Raw genomic sequence first — 18,648 nt, 5'->3', positions numbered from 1 at the left:
GCTCCAGTCCCAAAATGTTATTTTTCACATGGGGGAGCCTCAGAGCAGAGGAACCACTTTCTTCCCTACTGATGGGACAACCTGGCAGCATTGGGGATGGCAGCTGTGCCCCAAAACCAGAGATGCACTGGGCAGATCTGCTCCCAAGTCAAGACCCTGTGGCTTTGCTGGGCCCCATGAGTGTGCAAGGCTGTGCCTTGCCTGGAGAGAACTCGGGATTGGGGCAGAAGGACCTGGTGGGTGCTGAGCCAGCTGGGGTGCCCTTACCTGTTCCTGGGTGGGCAGAAGGATCTGGTGGGTGCTGAGCCATCTGGGGTGCCCTTACCTGCTCCTGGGTGGGCAGAAGGATCTGGTGGGTGCTGAAGCCATCAGGGGTGCCCTTACCTGCTCTTGGGTGGGCAGGAAGACCCTGGTGGGTGCTGAGCCATCTGGGGTGCCCTTACCTGCTCCTGGGTGGGCAGAAGGACCCGGTGGGTGCTGAGCCATCAGGGTGCCCTTACCTGTTCCTGGGTGGGCAGAAGGACCTGGTGGGTGCTGAGCCAGCTGGGGTGCCCTTACCTGTTCCTGGGTGGGCAGAAGGATCTGGTGGGTGCTGAGCCAGCTGGGGTGCCCTTACCTGCTCCTGGGTGGGCAGAAGGACCCTGGTGGGTGCTGAGCCATCAGGGGTGCCCTTACCTGCTCCTGGGTGGGCAGAAGGACCTGGTGGGTGCTGAACCAGCTGGGGTGCCCTTACCTGTTCCTGGGTGGGCAGAAGGACCTGGTGGGTGCTGAACCAGCTGGGGTGCCCTTACCTGCTCCTGGGGTGCCCTTACCTGCTCCTGGGTGGGCAGAAGGACCCATTGGGTGCTGAGCCATCAGGGGTGCCCTTACCTGCTCCTGGGTGGGCAGAAGGACCCACTGGGTGCTGAGCCAGCTGGGGTGCCCTTACCTGCTCCTGGGTGGGCAGAAGGACCCTGGTGGGTGCTGAGCCATCAGGGGTGCCCTTACCTGCTCCTGGGTGGGCAGAAGGACCTGGTGGGTGCTGAGCCATCAGGGGTACCCTTACCTGCTCCTGGGTGGGCAGAAGGACCTGGTGGGTGCTGAGCCAGCTGGGGTGCCCTTACCTGCTCCTGGGTGGGCAGAAGGACCCTGGTGGGTGCTGAGCCAACTGGGGTGCCCTTACCTGCTCCTGGGTGGGCAGAAGGATCTGGTGGGTGCTGAGCCAGCAGGGGTGCCCTTACCTGCTCCTGGGTGGGCAGAAGGACCCTGGGGGGTGCTGAGCCAGCTGGGGTGCCCTTACCTGCTCCTGGGTGGGCAGAAGGACCTGGTGGGTGCTGAGCCATCTGGGGTGCCCTTACCTGCTCCTGGGTGGGCAGAAGGACCCTGGTGGGTGCTGAGCCATCAGGGGTGCCCTTACCTGCTCCTGGGTGGGCAGAAGGACCCATTGGGTGCTGAGCCATCAGGGGTGCCCTTACCTGCTCCTGGGTGGGCAGAAGGATCTGGTGGGTGCTGAGCCATCAGGGGTGCCCTTACCTGCTCTTGGGTGGGCAAAAGGACTTGGTGGGTGCTGAGCCATCAGGGGTGCCCTTACCTGCTCCTGGGTGGGCAGAAGGACCCTGGTGGGTGCTGAGCCAGCTGGGGTGCCCTTACCTGCTCCTGGGTGGGCAGCTCCTGGTCCTGCAGCGTTGCACAGGGGGCGAGCGGCTCCAGGCTCCGCGGGACGATGCCGTACATGGCCAGGCTCTGGGAGCTGGGCGAGATGGGGCTGTAGGCGGGCGGCACTTGGGACAGCTGGCGCTGCAGGAGCTGCAGGATTACATGAATGTCTGACGACATCCTGGACTCCAGCCTGGGGACAGAGCAGCCAGAGAACCCTTTTGCATCCTGCACTGGGAGGAGGTGCCAACCCCGCCACCCCAGGGCAGTGATGCTTTGCCTGCTGCTTGCTGAGGTTTTTAGAGAGCTTCAAACCAGCGCTGCCAGAGAGAGATCAATCCTGCCATCTCTCTCCTGCCACACTCAATCATCCTCTGCCCAATTTTATGTGGAGCCAAACTGGGATCTGGAGCGGGGATTTGAAAAAAGCTAAAATTACCCTGGAGGGGGGAAAAAATCGCAATGGTTAGTTTTAATCTGGATCAATTCTCCAGGCCAGATGCCTGTGCTGACAGATGGAGCAAGGCAGGTTAGTGCCAACCACTTTTAACTCAGGAACAGAAGAAAACAGAAAAGTAGAAATCTCTTCTTTCTGCCTTGTCCTTAAAGTGAACAACTCTGGCAGGAGTGGGCACAGCCCCACTTGCAGGACACAGTCACAGCATCACTGACAGAGTGGGCAGATCCTAGGATGGTGCACTGGAGAGACACCCAAACACAAGTGTGTGGTGAAATGAGCTCAACAAGGGCAGCAGAACCCAAAGTGTCAGGGAGGTTCTGGGGTGGTGACAGATGCCAAGGGTGGTGGCAGGTCCCAGATGAGGGGCTGGGCTGCAGTCAGGGTCAGGAGTTGCCCTTTGAGAAGGCACTGCATTTGCAAAGCGCTCTCACCCTCCCCAGGAATGCAGTGTCCCACTGCAGCCACCTCTAGAAAGCAGAAGGTGATGCCCCAGAGTCCCCCAGGTCCTCTCCACCCCTGCCCACCTGCTGAGCTGGGCCTGCAGGAGCTCCAGCCTGGACTCGATGTGCCCGGGCCTGCAGTCGCCGTGCAGGGGCACGTCCCGCGAGCTGTGCACCAGCGAGATGTGCTGCAGGGGCTCTGCAGGGTGGGCTGCCTGCCGGTCCTCCCAGAAGCTGAACATGTTGGGAATGTCCAGGGGAGTGGCTGGAAGGAGAGGAGACATCTCAGCATCTTGTCTTGCATCCTCCAGCCCCACTGGAGATGCTTCGGATTCTGTCAGCTGACACACATGGAGAGCCATCTCCACCATACAATGTGGAGCCACCACTGGCATCATGGAGAGCTATCCCCAACACACATGGAAGCCACCACCCTTACATACATGGAGAGCCATGACCAACACACATGGAGAGCCATCATCTACATACATGGAAAGCCACCACACTCACATGGAGAGCCATCACTCACACACATGGAGGGCCACCACCCTGACACAAATGGAGAGCCATCTCCAACATACAACATGGAGCCACCACTGACATCATGGAGAGCTCTTGCCCACATACATGGAGAGCCATGACCAACACACATGGAGAGCTCTCACCAGCACACATGGAGAGCCATCACCAACATAGATGTGGAGCCACCACTGACATCATGGAGGGCTATCCCCAATACACATGGAAGCCACCACCCCTACATACATGGAGAGCCATGACCGACACACATGGAGAGCCATCACCAACACATATGGAGAGCCACCACCCACACACACAGAGAGCCATCACCAACATACACGTGGAGCCACCACTGACATCATGGAAAGTTATCCCCAACACACATGGAGAGCCACCACCCACACACATGGAGAGCCACCACCCACACACATGGAGAGCCATCACCAACACACATGGAAAGGCATCATGTACACACATGGAGAGCCATCACCCACACACATAGACAGCCACCACCACATGGAGTGGCACAGGAGAGACACAGCAGATCCAGCTGGGGACAAAAAGCAGCCAAGACCCTTGGCCTTGGAGTGTGGCTCCCCTCAAACGCACATCCCTGCTCCAAGCCAAGGCCACCACACCCAAGCATGTCTCCCCACCCTCCTGCCAGCCCTGGGTACCTGTGTAGGACTGGCTGCTCTCTGCTGCCTGCTTGCCAACCTCCGTGCTGCCGGCGCTGGTGGTGATGAGGCTGAGCGAGGGCAGAGCCAAGTCATCCTTTTTGGGTGTGGGGAAGGGCTCAGCTTTCACAGGGCTGCCAGTCTTGGCCTCATCATCGCTGGCCTGGGAGCAGGGAGAGGTGCTGCTGCCCAGGTCGTCCCACTGCTCCTTACTCAGCGGCTCCTGCGGGTTGGTGAGCTCGGAGTAGGTGTGATACTGCTCTGGGTCAGAGATGCCCGTGTCTGGGTCTGTGGGACAGCACAGCACGTCACTTTGGGGAGTACCACACGTGAAAAAAACAGCCCCCCATTCCCTCAGGATGCCTGTAGGGCTGGGGCACCCCAAGGGGAGGGAGGGGAGGCAGCTTGGGTGCCTGCAGGATGGTTTGCAGGGACTGACACGCCAGCAACCTCTGCTTTGGGGCACCTGCTCAGGTAGTAATGGATACTGATGGCACTTTCCCACTCTGCAGGTGGGCTCTGCCTGCACAGGGGCACTCACCAGGCTTGTGGGGCTGGCAGGGCAGTGATGGATACTGATGGCATTGTCCCACCCTGGCAGCCCTGGGGCACTCACCAGGCTTGTGGGGCTGGCAGGGCAGTGATGCTGACCCCACTGTCCCACCCTGGCAGCCAGGGGCACTCACCAGTGATGGATACTGATGGTATTGTCCCACCCTGGCAGCCAGGGGCACTCACCAGGCTTGTGGGGCTGGCAGGGCAGTGATGCTGACCCCACTGTTCTGCCCTGCAGATGGACTCTGCCTGCACAGGGGCACTCACCAGGCTTGTGGGGCTGGCACGGGGAGTGCTTGCGGCGGCGAGCCCGGCGGTAGGTGCAGTCGTACTCCTCGCTGAGGGGTGAGCGGGGAACGCTGTCTGCCTGAGGAACGAGAGGGGCTGCTCATCAGGGAAAGGCTGTCCTGTCCCATCCATGTGTGCCACGGGGGCTACAGCCCTTGCCATGTCCTCTGAAGGTGAAGCTACCTCTGTATCTTCACCACTGCCCTGTCCCACCCCGTGCCTCCTGGACTGGTTTCAGATTATCCTGAAGCTGTCCTTGCTGCTCTGAGACTGAGATAAATGTGTCAGGGCCATGGGGAGGGAAGGAGCACCCTGACAAGTGGCAGGACATCCCAGAGCGGGACAGGACATGGAGGGAATTTTACTTTCTTGGCTATATTTCAGGTGTCTGAAAAAAAAGTCAGGAAAGGACAAAGTTCAGTCACACACTATAAAAGTAGATGTGTCCTGCTGAGGGGGAATCAGAACTCCCTGGAGAATGCCGTGGGAAATGTGGCTGTTGCACCTCCTGACATCCTTGCTTCAGCCCTCCCACTTGCCACATTTAAGCACTGGCTGCATTTACTCCCCGGGACAGCCCTGGCACTCACATCTCGCAGGTTGAAGGTGATCTCTAGGTTGCTCCAGAAGTTGTCAGAGAAGGCTGGGTACATGTCCAAGACCTCCAGCAGGTCCTCACGCTGGATCTTGTGCAGGTCACAGTAGGTCAGGGCCCTCACGTCGGCGTTGGACTTCCCTGGGCGGGCGTAGAGGCTGATGGGCTCCCCAAAGATGTCGTTCTTCCCTGTGCCAAGAGACAGCTCATTATGGAGGCATGGGCACCCATCACTCCTTCAGCTATTCTGGTCCAGCACCCTTTATTTTCGGGCTTGTGAACAAGGGGATGCCCAGCAACCCCAACCCTGACTGTGTGTGTTGGCGATGACACTGTGAAAGCCACCAGTGATGGTGACACCAAGACAGAGCAGGGGATCATCAGTGATGGCTGGAGACTGCTGAGCCATGCTCTGCTCTCCTCATCCCTTTGCAGCTTCCCTCTGGCATCTCTCAGGGATCTTCCTTGCCCTGTCCACTGGTGTGGGGACCCACCAGATGCTGAGGAACCAGGATGTGGGGAAGTTCTTTACCCTCACCTGCCACCCTTCCTCCACTGCTCACTGCTCACCACCCTTTGCCCCTCGCCCATCACCCCTCGCAGAAGGAAGAACTTTTTCACCTAAGATGGCCACCACAATGTCTTCCCTGAGGATCTCAATGGAGCCGCGGGAGATGAAGTAGAGGGTGGTGAGCACATCTCCGTAGTGCACCAGGGTGTCTCCAGGAGGGGCATGAGTGGTCTTGAACTTCATGGCCAGGGCGCGCAGGCAGCCCTTGCTGGCGCCCCGGAACGCTTTGCAGTTCTGCAGCAGCGTCCGGTTCAGGTGCAGGCAGATGTCGGCCTGCAGGCAGTCAGGGAAGCCCTTCAGCACCTGTGGAGAGCCAGGGGGAGATGTCATCACGCCACTGTCCCTGGGAGGGAGCGCTGTGACAGAGCTGAGAGGCTGTGTGGCACTCGGCATAAAACAATGGGGCCAAACAGGGAGACTGTGGAAAAGCCAAAGGTGGAGACATTTCCCATCCCTGGAAGTGTTCAAGGCCAGACTGATGGGGCTTGGAACAGCCTGGTCTAGTGGAAGGTGTTCTTGCTCATAGCAGGGAGTGGAACAGTTTGAGCTTTGAGGTCCCTTCCAACCTTAAACCATTCTGTGATTCCGTGATTTCCATCATCTTTTGATCTTCCGTTAGTGGATCCCTGTCTGTCGCTGGCTTTTACTGCTTGTGGCTGGGGACAACAGCACTCCCAAGCAATAATTAAAAGTAACCAGCTCAATCTATTTATACCCACTGGTGGCATATCCCCTTTTTCATCTTTACACCCACTAATCTTGGATGAATGAGAGCAGAAACTGGCACAAAGAGCACAAAAACCTTAATTAAACAGCACCTGCCTGAATGCCAAGAAACAGCAGCACAGGACAGTTGTGTGCACTGACAGCTAAATATACCTGTGCAAATACCTCATGTTGAACAAAAGCTGAATCTGAAGGTGACATCAAGGTAAAACTCACAATATGGAGAAAGCTGCTGCCACCAATGACTCACAGTGGCAAGGTGAAAACCACCTGGGTTTGGGTTTTTTTTGGAGAGCAGCATATGGCCCTGGGGTCCTCCTTGCTGTCCTCTTTGCTCACATCCCGCTGGTGGCCAAATCTGGAACAGCCATGCTGGGGCTGGTGAGCACGACCTGTTCCTGGCTTCAGCTCGATCTCCCATGCTAGCAGAAGTGTTTCCCTATTGGGAAATCAGGGGTGGACGAATTGATCAGGCTGTGGGGTGATTGATGAGATCACGCCGTGTCTCTGCAGCGGCCAGCAGGAATTGGTGTGAGCAGCGGCATGGCTGAGCTGCAAGCTCAGCTCTCCCTGGGGATTTGTGACCTGGGTTTGTACTAATCCAAGAGCACCTGTGCTTGGGTAGGGTGGCACTGCTTCTCGTTATTGCCACTGATGTCCTGCCCAGGGTGTCCCCTCCACCTCAGAGGTTTAACCCAAAGCTCTCCCAGCAGCAAACCCCCAGATGCCGCCCAGTTGTTTCATGTGGCAGCAGCAACTTTAGAGGGAGATGCTGAATTCATACAAATCTGTGTCCTGATGCTGCTCAGGATCAAATCTTAAGGAAAAGAAGGAGCATTAGCAGGGAATGAGTGGGCTGATAACCTCCCCAGGGCTAAGAGTCCGGGAATATGAAGCCTCATGTCTCTCCTTGGCTTATCCTTTCTCATTCCTCTGCCTTGCTGCTGGCCAAGCCATCATGTCTGTGCACTGAATCCCAGGGCTGTGAGTGCTGTCCCCAGCCCAGAACACCTCAGCCAAGCCGAATCCTCATCCCCACGGAGCCCCGGCGCTGCCGGCTCGGAGACACGGCGCCTCTCCAGCACAGCTCCGCCATTGATCCCCCTTTGCTAACAAACAGCTGCCTCTCTGGGCTCTAATTAAAATGGATCGAGGTTTATTTAAATGCCCTCCTTTCCCTGCTGCGAGAGCAGGATGCACTTTGCTTAGCAACCGGTGGTGTGGAGAGGAGCTGGATCGATACCTGCTCTGCTCCTGTGACACCAACAGACACCAGCCTGAAAGTGCTCAGTGCCAAGAGGGACTCTGAGCTCCCCACCAAACCTGCTCTCTGGCCAAGAAAAGTGCTCATGATCCTGGAAAACCTCTGGGTGGATGTAAAGGAACGGGCAGAAAAAGGAGAGAAGGAGAAAGGGGGATGCAGGAGGTGGAAATGCAGGAGGTGTATGGATAAAGTTTGTCTCCAGCCTCCCAAGTCTCCTGCCCTATCCTGATCAAAAGCATGGAAATCTTTGGCTAGACCCAGATCTAGATGCTGTGTTGTTCAGGACAAGGTTCTGAGAGGACACAGGGCCTGCCTGCCCGTACTCACCGCGTTCATGTCGATGCCGTTGGTGTAGGACCAGGCGTGCTGGAAATACTCCTCCAGGCGCTGGCGCAGGGGGTTGGGGATCTGGTGGAAGCGGATGAACTCCTTGACCCGCAGCATCTGCGTGTGGTAGCGTGCCGTGCCTGAGTAGAGGCGCTGGATGATGGCTGAGACGTTGCCGAAGATACTGGCGTACATCAGAGCTGAAACGAGAGGGCAGGGCTCAGCGGGACATGGCACGCTGCATGTCCAGCTACACGAGACCTGGAACCAGCAGATTCCCCAAAACCCATATCTACCAGGACCTGAAAACATGTATTTCTATCCCCCCATCCGTCTGTCTGTGCAGAAGAGGCACAGGCAGGGGGAGATGCTCCAACCTCCAAAGCAGGGATGGGAACAGCGGGACATGCGCAGGCACTCACAGCCAATGAGCATGACACAGATGGAGAAGATCTTCTCGGAGTTGGTGTTGGGCGAGACATTGCCAAAGCCCACGCTGGTGAGGCTGCTGAACGTGAAGTAGAGGGCAGTGACATATTTATCCTTGATGGATGGGCCAGAGGAGAGGTCGCTGTCGTTGTAGCGCTTGCCGATCTGGTCGCCCAGGTTGTCCAGCCAGCCGATCTTGTGCTCCATGTAGGGCCTCTCCACGTTGCCAATGGCATACCAGATGCAGGCCAGCCAGTGGGCGATGAGGGCGAAGGTGCACATGAGCAGGAAGAGCACGGCTGCCCCGTACTCCGAGTAGCGGTCCAGCTTCCGCGCCACCCGCACCAGCCGCAGCAGCCGGGCCGTCTTCAGGAGGCCAATGAGGGTGGTGGTCTGCAGGGGAGAGGTGAGACACCTCAGGGACCAGCAAAGGATAAATATGGCATGTTCCAAAGGCACGTTCCCAGCTGAGCCGTGCTTCCTTTGAAGGATAAAAATGCATTTCTAGAGTGTGAATCACCTTGTCCTGGAGGTGACCTCTGAACTGGGTCAGATGAGTCACAGCACAGGAAGGGCAGTTTGCCTCTGCTGATCATAAAGGCAACAAGCTCTGGGATTAGAGGTGAGCAAGTGAGAAGAGCCAAGGCCAAGCCTGTGTTTCCTGATGGGTTCTCTCCTTGCCAGCCATTGCTCCCACAAGTGCTGCCTTTCACTCCCAGATGTGGAGCCTCAGGCAGTACAGTAACTACAGGGTTATCCCTCTGCCAACATTTTGAGTTTACCTGGCAGTGCACCCCCAAATTCACCCTCATTGGAGTGTGGGGTCAGCCCTTAAACTGAGCCCCCAGCCTGCTCTGCTGGGTCAGCCTCAACAAGGGGAGTGGATCCACTCTGAGCACTTAGAGTAGGGACTGCCTGACCCTAAAAAATGAAATCCCAGGTCCAGCTGCTTAAAAATCTGTAAAGATTTTTAAACACCCTTCTCCACCCTGTGACCAACCCCTCTCCCCATGGATTTAGCCATCCACCACTTACATCAAACCGCCCACATCCCTTTCCTTCTTTCTCATACATCTCTCCCTGCCCATTCACACATCCCCTCCTGTCCTGATGGACCCTGCTCTTACCTCATCAGAGCCGGAGCGGAAGATGAGCAGGTCGAAGGGGATGGCAGCCACCATGTCGATGAGGAACCACCCCTTGAAGTAATGGATGGCGATCTTGCCGGGGTGGCTCACCACCTCGTCGTTGATGTTGACGTAGGTGGTGCGGAAGTTGATGACAATGTCCACGATGAACATGATGTCCACGATGAGGTCAATGATGTTGAGCGGGTCGCAGGAGTAGCTGCAGTCCCAGCGCTTCTCCTCCACCTGCTCCTCGTTGAGCAGGAAGGCGGCCGAGTAGGGGGTGAAGACGGCTGTGTAGATGACCAGCAGGAGGATGAGCCAGTCCCACACGGCCTTGAAGGGGCTGTAGTGCAGGATGGTCCATCGGTGGATGCGCGGCGCCTGCAGCTTGTACTCGGGCAGGACGTCAGCGCCCAGGGACAGCACCTGCCAGGAGAGGGGTGTTAGGAGGATGGGAAGCCAGGAGAGAGGCTGGATAATGCCAGGAACCAGGCAAGGGACTTCCATGTGCTGGTAGAGCATCGAGGAGCACACAAGGGTTTCCTACAGCTTTTTCCCCTTGTTGGCTGCATATGTGTTTGTCCAGTTTTCACTGTGGCTGACACCAAGGTCCTTGTCTGCCTCTGATGGTCTCAGCACCTTTGGGGCAGCTTCTTATCTGCTTTATGGCATTCTGACCCAGCAGAGAGGAAAGTGCCTGCTGCTGAGCCTCCTTCTGCCCTCAGCTCTGTGCCACCTGCTTGGGAGCTGCTGTGTGTCCCTGGTGCAGGGCTATGGGATGGGCAGCTTGGAGATGCCCTCGCATGGCTGTGTCACCCGAGGTGACAGCATATTCTGCATCCTGCAAGCCTTTCTTGGCCATGGCAAGTGTCTTCCCCTGGATGTCCTCCTGGCACACTTGTCCTTCAAGCAGAGGGATAGCTCGGGCCACCTGTGAGCATCCTCCCATGCTGTCATGTGTCCCCAGGCTTGCTGCTTTCATGGGGACACTCCACAGCCCTGGTGAGCTCCCCACACACCCAGGCCTGGCCCAGCTCCCCCTCCAGGACCAATGCCAGCTGCTGGTGGCTCTAAAGCCACTGTGGGGACACAACACAAGACACTGGGTATGGGAGGGGTGGGGCTGCCCTGCTTTGGGTGCTGAGGGGTGGTGGCATGAAGGGGCTCATTTGGAGCTGGAGGCAGCTGCATCCCCTTCCTGCCCCTGCTGCTCTGTTGTCCCCCAGTGTCCCTGTGGTGCTGGGACCAGTGCCAGTTGCAGAGCAGGGTGAGGGGCACCTCAATTCTCTCTCCTGGCACTGAGCCCCCAGCTAAAAGGGAGCATCTTGCTGGGCTGCAAAGGAGAGGAGGGAGGAAAGAGAAAAGAGGAGAAAGGGGGATCCACGGCAACAGTGGAGCATCCCAAGGCAACAGTGATGAGCATCACCGTGGCTGGGGCAACAGATCTGGAAGAAGGAATAGATCTGGAAGAAGGAAGGGATCTGGAAGAAGGAAGGGATCTGGAAGAAGGAAGAGATCTCGAAGAAGGAAGGGATCTGGAAGAAGGAGCAGATCTGTCTTCCTTCCTGACAGGAAGGATCGAGGTTTCTTGTTCAAGGGTCTCCCAAGGGCTCCTGACACTGAGATCCAAAGCGGATCCACCCCTGTAGCCCCATCCCACAACCAGCCCCAGCCGCTCCCACATCCCAGAGCCCCAGCACACTGGATGATCCCATTCCCCATGGCCGTCCCCTGCTCCTACCTGCCTGCAGCTGGCCCTGCGCCCCAGGCGGCAGCTGCCCCTCGAGCTCCGGGTGTCCACCATGGGCGCCCCCAGCCCCCCGGGCCCGGGCAGCGTCCGGCAGGGCGGCCGCAGCGCCGGGGCCGGGGCATTGCCCACGCAGGCTCGCAGGCACTCGGCCAGGCGGGTGGGAGGCATGGGCACGAAGGGCACCCGCGAGCCCGGCCCGCGTTAATCAAAGGCGATCGATGCCGGGCCCCGTGGGGACGGCAGCGCCAATGGAGCAGCGGGAGCCGCCGACGTCGGTGGGGACGGAGAGGGGAGGGATTGGAAAAAGTGACCCAAGAGCAATCGTTGTGGGGGGAATGAGGCACCAGCTGGGCTGGGGGACCGGCTCCTGCGGGGATGGTGGGGAAGGGAACGAGGCAATGCTGATAAAATGATTGATCTCAAAACCGGGATGCACCTGGAAGGGCTGGGATGGGCTCCTTCAGCTTGTGTCTGGGAAAACCAGCAGTGCTCCCAGCCTCAGCAGCTGGATGATAGTTCTGCCTGGCTGGAGGCAGATCTGAATTCAGGACACCAAATACTGTTCCCTGTGCTGGGGCACCTGCCCTGCCCCTCGTGCCTGGCACCTAGCTCTTGTTGCAGAAGCAAGAACAGCTTAAGCACTCTTGCTTTCCAGGCAGGAATGAATAAAAAAACACATCCCCAAAGATCTGAGGCAGAAAAGGGGAAAGAAACAACTCCCAGAAGAGCATCCAAACCAACACAGAGCTAGGGAGCAGCTGCAGCCTTGGTCCTCTCTGCCCCTGAGGATTGGGAAAGTCAGCCTTGGGTGGCCTGGGTGGCCCTGGGAGTCTGAAGGTGGCAGTGCCAGTGTTCCCTTTGTGCTCTTTGTCCTGGTGGGGTGCTGGGTGCTAGCAGTGGGTCAGGGAGTGCAGAAGGGAGAAGGAGGAGGAGGAGGAGGAGGGTGGAGCAGGGTGTGTGTGGGCTGTGGGTGACAGAAGGAGGAGGCTCCTGTGACCCTGGCTAACCCAGGCCATTGCTCATGCCCCATGGTGCCCTGGCACCATCACCTTCCCAGCTGTCCCCCGGTGTCCCTTGCCTGGTGCTGGGGATTAGGGGACTGACCTGAGGTGGGGGCACTCCAGAATCACCAGGAGAGCCTCAAACATGGGTAGCTGGGCAGGATCAGGCCCATGGTGCTGGCTGCAGGCTGGCAGTGACCCAGTGTCACTCCCTGGCACAGCTCAGCCCCCCATCCCTGTCCCCAGCACCCTCCTGCCCTGATGGGGGGATTGGGACACATTCCTGCTCCAGTCCTGCTGACCCCAAGCCCACAGCATCCCCGTGTGCCTCCAGCTGTGCTCCAGAGCCCTGTGAGGCTGTGGGGCCTCCATTGCAGCTCCGTGCCAGCTCAGTGCAGGCCAGACCATCCCAAAGAGCCCGGCTCCACTCCCTGCCCACCCGCCGGTATTTTTAGTCGCCGTCTCGCCGCTGTCTCTGCCTCACCATGAATTATTTACCAGCCAGGAGCAGGGAGCTGTGGCTTGGCCAGGAGGTGTGGGGGACACTGGGGTGAGGACAGGCAGGGGCAGATGCAGCAGGGAGGAGAGGTCCATCCTGTCCCGTCCCACTTGGAGATTGAAAGTGAAGATTGACCACAGTGGGGGCTGCCCTGCAGGGCCCTGCAGCCACCAGCTCTGACCCCATCACTCCACACCCAGCCACTGACCCCACTGTGACAGCCACCCCAGTGTCACCATTCATTCCTGGTGTGCTCCTTGTGATGGGACCAGGGCATGGAGGCTGCTCACTGTCCCTCTGGGGAGCTCAGGGGCCAGTCCTGGGTCACTGCAGTCACTCCCAGATTAGAGGGACTAGGGGGAAAACAAGCCTAAGAACTGTTCCATGATGTGAGAAGTGGGGAGCCCATGCCCTGTGCATGGAGGCTGTGAAGTTAAAGGTTTGCTGGCACTGAGACAGAAGGGGAATACTGCATAGCACCCCACTCTGATGGAGCAAACTCCCAAGCCTGGAGGCTTTTCTGGGGTCAAATGGCTGCATTTTCATTAAATTTGCCCTGGGCTGCTGCTGGCACCAATGGGAGGTGCCCTTAGATGTATTTTGTACGTTGAGGCTCTCCATGCCTCAGTTTCCCCATGGCTGGACGAGCTCCTTACCCGGGATTGCGGGATACATCAGCACGCTGATTTCCCCATGGGATGCACTGCTCCATGCGTGTCCCTCTGGGTGACAGCAAGTGTCCCCTGCAGTGACAGTGCAGTGCCACCTGCTGTCTCCCAGGGGATCCTCGGTGTGCTGACACCAGGCCAGGTCCGTGGCCGGGCACCCCAGGGGCTCCATTCCCAGCGCTGGGGGGCAGAACAGTGCCCAGATCCCCCCACAAAAGAAGCCACATGCACACACAAACATGCAAACACATGTCCCCCTCAAGGCCACCATCACGAGCAGCTCATGCTGGTGTTTCCCCAGCCACAAATTGCCAGAAATGCTCAGTTAGGGGACTAAAACGAGAATTTCAGCCATTCAGAGGAAGGCATGACCAAACATGGGGATACTGGAATTTCCTGGGGTGGAATCTCCAGGTGTCACTGCCCTCTTTGCTTCTCTCCTCCCAAAGCCACCAGAGTGCTTGTGACTGTCCCCCAGCAGCAACACCAGCAACCCATTGTCACTGACATACTTTCTGAAAAATCCTTCTGTTAGGATTTTTCTCCTGAGAAGCTGAGAGGCCTCAGGAACAAAATGTAAACAGGAATTATCTGCTTGCTTGGAATGTGGTTTGGAGGTTGCTTACCAACAGGTGCATCTTTGATTGGTCTCAAGTGAATTGTTTCTACTTGGTGACCAATCACAGGTCCAGCTGTGTCAGTCACAAGATTTTTATTATTCATTCCATTCCTTTCTGTGCTAGCCTTCTGATGTCTCCTTTCTCTTTCTTTAGTATAGTTTTAATATATAATTTTCTTTTAATATAATAAAATAATAATGAATTATTAATATTTATTATATAAAATATATAATAAATATATTATAAATTACTTAAAATGATTTCTATTATAAATTATTGATATTATATTAATTATTTATATTCTAAATTTTTATAAATCATTATAATAATGAATGATTAATATTTGTTATATAAAATATATAATAAATATATTATAAATTATTTATAATTATATATAATTATACCTATAATTATATATATTATAGATATAAAATTATATATATATATATATATCTTATATATATATTATATGTAGTTATATATATAATTATAAATAATTATAAATTATTTGTAATAAAATAATAAATCAGCCTTCTGAAACATGGAGTCAAGATTCTCCTCTCTCCTGGGGACCCACAAACACCACCACCAGACCCCACCACTGCCTTGGTGGCACCTCATGGCCCCCATACCTGTGTGACCTTCTCGGTGACGTTCTGGGTGCGCTCCATCACCTTGTGGGGAGCGATTATCTCGATCTCCGTGGTGGAGCCCGAGCGGTGCTTCTCCAGGTTGAACTCCACGAAGTTGAGCGTGAACTGGGGGATCTGGCTGATGGTCCTGTACTTCATGAGGTCCGAGTCCGACGTGGAGTTCGGGGGGTTGGGTTTGACGTGGGAGGCCTCTGGAAGAGGAGGGAGAGGAGCACTGAGAAGGGCAGCGGGAGCAGGAGCAGATCCCCAGAGCCCTGACCTCCTGTAGGACCTCCAGGAGCTGGGGGCCACCACAAGGTGCCACCAAAATGTGCCAAAATCTCAGCCATAAAGGCTTGGCATCTTCAGGCTGGCTCAGCTGTGCGATGCCCAGCCTGGGATGCCTGAGAGAGGGCTGTTTTCCCCACACATCACCCATCTTTTCACCACTAAACCTCCTGCAGGAGGCTCAGAGCAGCTGCCAAAACACAGAGACACTCAAGTGTCCTTTGCTAGCCCTGATGACTGCAGTGGCTTGGGGAACAACCCACTGAGATTCACCAGGGAGAGATGCCAAAACTGGCATGAAAACAGACAGGAGGAGGTCATTCTCCTCCACCCTTTGCCTCACAAAGCTCCTGAGCTGCTGTGCTGGTTTTTGGCCAAACTGAACCAGGAGTTGGATGTATCCTCCAGGTAGGGAGGTCAGAGCTTTCTCTGGAAGAAGAGCTGTAGTGGATCCTGATATTTCTCCCTGGGGAGCTGCCTCTGGGTCACCCCAGGGCAGGAGCAGGGAGGAAGCTGTGTAGGTGTCATGGTCAGGCTTGTGGCAACGTGTTATCATGAGTGGGAGCCTGTACCCAGACCCAGAGCTCCAGGAAGGTCCCTAGGCTCTGTACTCAGTGTGTACCAACCTTTCCAAATCCTACAGGCAGGGCAGGGTTGTATTTTCAATTTTTTACCCCTTTTAACCCTTGCATTCTGACATTGACCCAAGTGGTGGTGTGGGCAGGAGGTGTCTGAAGAGGTTGTGAAGGTGCCCAGTTGCCATCCTGCTGCCACCCTTCTCCCTTCCCTCCCTCCACATTGTGTCTCCTCCTGAGGGTCTGTAACCTGTGACTATTGGAGGATCATGAACCCCCAGCCCATTTTTGCAGCCAGATCCCACACATTGATCTCTCTTATCCCCAGCTGAGAGCCTTCTCTTTCTAGACCTCCATCTGATTTGTCCTCATCACTCTCATGGGAACCAGAGGTCTGGATGTGGATAGCATGGTGAAGGATCGTTCCCTCCAGCCCTTCAGAGTGGCCTGGCCGGTGTCTCACCCATCTCCAACACATGGACACAGCTCACACTGCACATGCCTGCAGAGCCCTCCCCTCCCTCCAGGGAAGGTGGGATGGCATCGGGATGCCCCTGGTGTGGGACAGCCAAATGCAACCTCACACGGTCTCACACCTCACACACAAACCATGGATGGCTCTACCTACAGAGCAGGACCTGCCTGAGCAGGGAATCACATGGAGACCAGCGAGTTTTGGGGAGAAGACCCGGGTAATCTCCCCTTTGCAGAGGGAAAAGAGAGCGAGACCTCCCCCCCGAGATGTGCTGGGGCCGTGGCCAGAACCCTGACTCCCGCAGTAGAACCGACGGCTCCGGGGTTTTCCCTACCTGAGTTTGCCCTCCTTTCCCTGAATTTTCTCTGGAACTCAGACCTCGCAGCCTCAAAGTTGTCCAAGGAGGAGACCCTGCGGAGGCTGTGGAAGCTGCCCCCGGGGCGAGACCGAAAGAAACCCCATGCGGGGTGAGGGCCCAGCACGGGAGGCTCTTGTTTCGGGGACGAGTGTTGTAGGGTGGGGTCGGCCTCCAGGCTCGGCCTCCGCTCCTTTTCCAGGAGGGATTCGGTCTCTGACTGCATACAGTTTTCCTTGGGCGATGTCTTCAAGTCCCTCAAAATCAGGGAGTCACCACCAGGCTTTAAGACAGCCAGGAGAAAGCGTTGTATTAGAAGGAGTCCCCGCGTGCTGTGGGGCAAGGTGAGGGAGCCGGGGTAGGTAAGAGGAGAGGCAGAGGGCTGGGAAGCACTGCAGCTCCTGAGGTCATCTCCAGCTGGACCAGGACCTGCTTTGGAGTGGGGCCACCGAGTCCCTGGGGACTTGGCAGCTCCCAGCTCCCGCCAGAGGCCGCGGGGAGGTTTGCGAGGCGATGCTGCACAGGTGGAAGCAGGTGAGAGCAAGAGGAGAGACCTAGGGCAGGCTTGCCTGCAGTCCCTGCTGTGCCATGCATTTCTCTGAGTGTGCCACCCCTGGGGCTGCCCTTCCCTCCCCTGCTGCAGGAGCTCAGGCCACCACCGAGGCTCAGTGCCCAGGCCCTGTGCTGGTGTTCATTGGGGAGGATGTGCTCTGCACCAGGGAGCACTGGAGGAGCTGCTGGGTTTGCAAATTTGGCCATATTGCTCCTCCTTCTCCTACAGCCACGGTAAAGCATGGCTAAACGTTTTTCCATGGAGACCTGAAGGGTTTCCAGACCTTAATTTCTGCAATGGGGTGTGCAAAGCAACCACCTTCTGGAGTAGAAACTCATGAGAATGTGTGCCTCCAGTAGTACCCACAAGAGGAACTGTGGCACTCCTCATCATCCCTAAGGCCCTTTAGGGCAAGTTTAGGATGGGGTGCCTGGAGAGGCTGGCTGCTGGCCCTGCATCTCTGGGCTGTGGCCGCTTGACCAAGCTCCAGCGAAATGATGCATCATCAGGCTGTCCTCAATGCACATTTCCCATTCCACACTGCATTCCATTTCCATTCCACACTGCAGTGCCCCATGCAGCTCCAGCCTTGGGGTACCCGGAGCTTTTAGCAGTGCTGGTGCCTATGGGAATGATGTCCCCAAAGCATGTGATAACCCTGCACACATCTTCAACCTACCATAGGCACAACCTGTGAGAAGACAGGCACCTTCCATCTCGTTATATCTATGATTTGGGGAAGGAGATTTATCCAGGCTGCCTGGATACACCTGACCCTGGCACCTGGGGATGCCTTAGCAGAGCAAAAGCCTCCTGCTCACAGCCTTGAGCTGCAGCATTTCAAAATACAACAGCTCTTTGACTGGAGCTACCCTGAGCACTGTCAGGAAGCCACCAAGAACAGCCATCTCTAAACAAGCCCCACCAACAGCTTTTCAAGGTTGGTGACAGCATCACCTTCCATCATGGCAAGTACAATCTTTGCTGGAGGGCTGAGAAGCTGGACCTGCCTGTGCTGCCTGCTCGCTGCCAGGAAATCATGGGGAAATGAGCCTGCCAGTCCTTGCTCAGAGCACACCACGCTCCTACAGCCGCCAGCACGTCCCCTCCTTGAGGTGGGGACAGCTCCCTGGAGCTCCACCAGCCCGGACAACTCGGGCTATGGAGGCAGAGCTTCCTCCCAGCTTTGGCACGTGTCCCACTCCCCCCTCGAGCCGCGGGGTGTGCAGAGCAGCAGGGAGGAGCTGCAGCCCACACAGCCAAAGCCCAGCAGGGCCAGCACTGCCCCGTGCCCTGCCCTGCCACAGGAGATGGCCCAAACCACAGCAGCCAAGGGGTTCTGGGATGGGGACAGCGAGGAGGAGCGCTGGGACCTGGCCTGAGGCGTGGGCTGGTATCAGACAAAGGCTACGGTTACCTTTCCATAGTCAATGGCTACTCCATCAAACTCACTGGTGGGCAGAGATTTCCGCTGGATTTTGAGGCGCCGCAGGGACGGGAGACTAAACTTCAAACTCCTACCTTCACCTTGTTAAAAAGAAAAACAAAACACAAGAGAGAAAGGTGTGACCTAGCTGCATGTGATGGCTGGAGTGAGGCGGGACAGGGGAGAGTTT

General features: G+C 56.6%; 1 protein-coding gene across 4 annotated transcripts in view; it reads right to left on the bottom strand.

The window, feature by feature from the left end:
• The window catches only part of KCNH6 (potassium voltage-gated channel subfamily H member 6), a 34,140-nt gene that overhangs the window by 1,368 nt on the left and 14,124 nt on the right, over positions 1-18,648 (bottom strand). For 3 of the 4 annotated variants that reach the window (XM_064733684.1, XM_064733685.1, XM_064733686.1), the window contains 12 exons: positions 18,450-18,559; positions 16,459-16,762; positions 14,787-14,998; positions 9,614-10,042; positions 8,480-8,879; positions 8,058-8,257; positions 5,791-6,043; positions 5,165-5,358; positions 4,554-4,653; positions 3,732-4,019; positions 2,620-2,800; positions 1,630-1,828 (listed from right to left, as the gene is read on the bottom strand). In XM_064733684.1, coding sequence (XP_064589754.1) covers positions 1,630-1,828; positions 2,620-2,800; positions 3,732-4,019; positions 4,554-4,653; positions 5,165-5,358; positions 5,791-6,043; positions 8,058-8,257; positions 8,480-8,879; positions 9,614-10,042; positions 14,787-14,998; positions 16,459-16,762; positions 18,450-18,559 — 2,870 coding nt within the window. The remainder of the gene's footprint in view (positions 1-1,629; positions 1,829-2,619; positions 2,801-3,731; positions 4,020-4,553; positions 4,654-5,164; positions 5,359-5,790; positions 6,044-8,057; positions 8,258-8,479; positions 8,880-9,613; positions 10,043-14,786; positions 14,999-16,458; positions 16,763-18,449; positions 18,560-18,648) is intronic. The other variant, XM_064733687.1, reaches the window with a different exon arrangement.

The sequence above is a fragment of the Zonotrichia leucophrys genome, chromosome 27 (assembly GCF_028769735.1).
Source record: "Zonotrichia leucophrys gambelii isolate GWCS_2022_RI chromosome 27, RI_Zleu_2.0, whole genome shotgun sequence".
Taxonomy (NCBI): domain Eukaryota; kingdom Metazoa; phylum Chordata; class Aves; order Passeriformes; family Passerellidae; genus Zonotrichia; species Zonotrichia leucophrys.
Note: the sequence above shows the minus strand (reverse complement) of the source record. Positions and strands in the feature narration are given on the sequence as shown.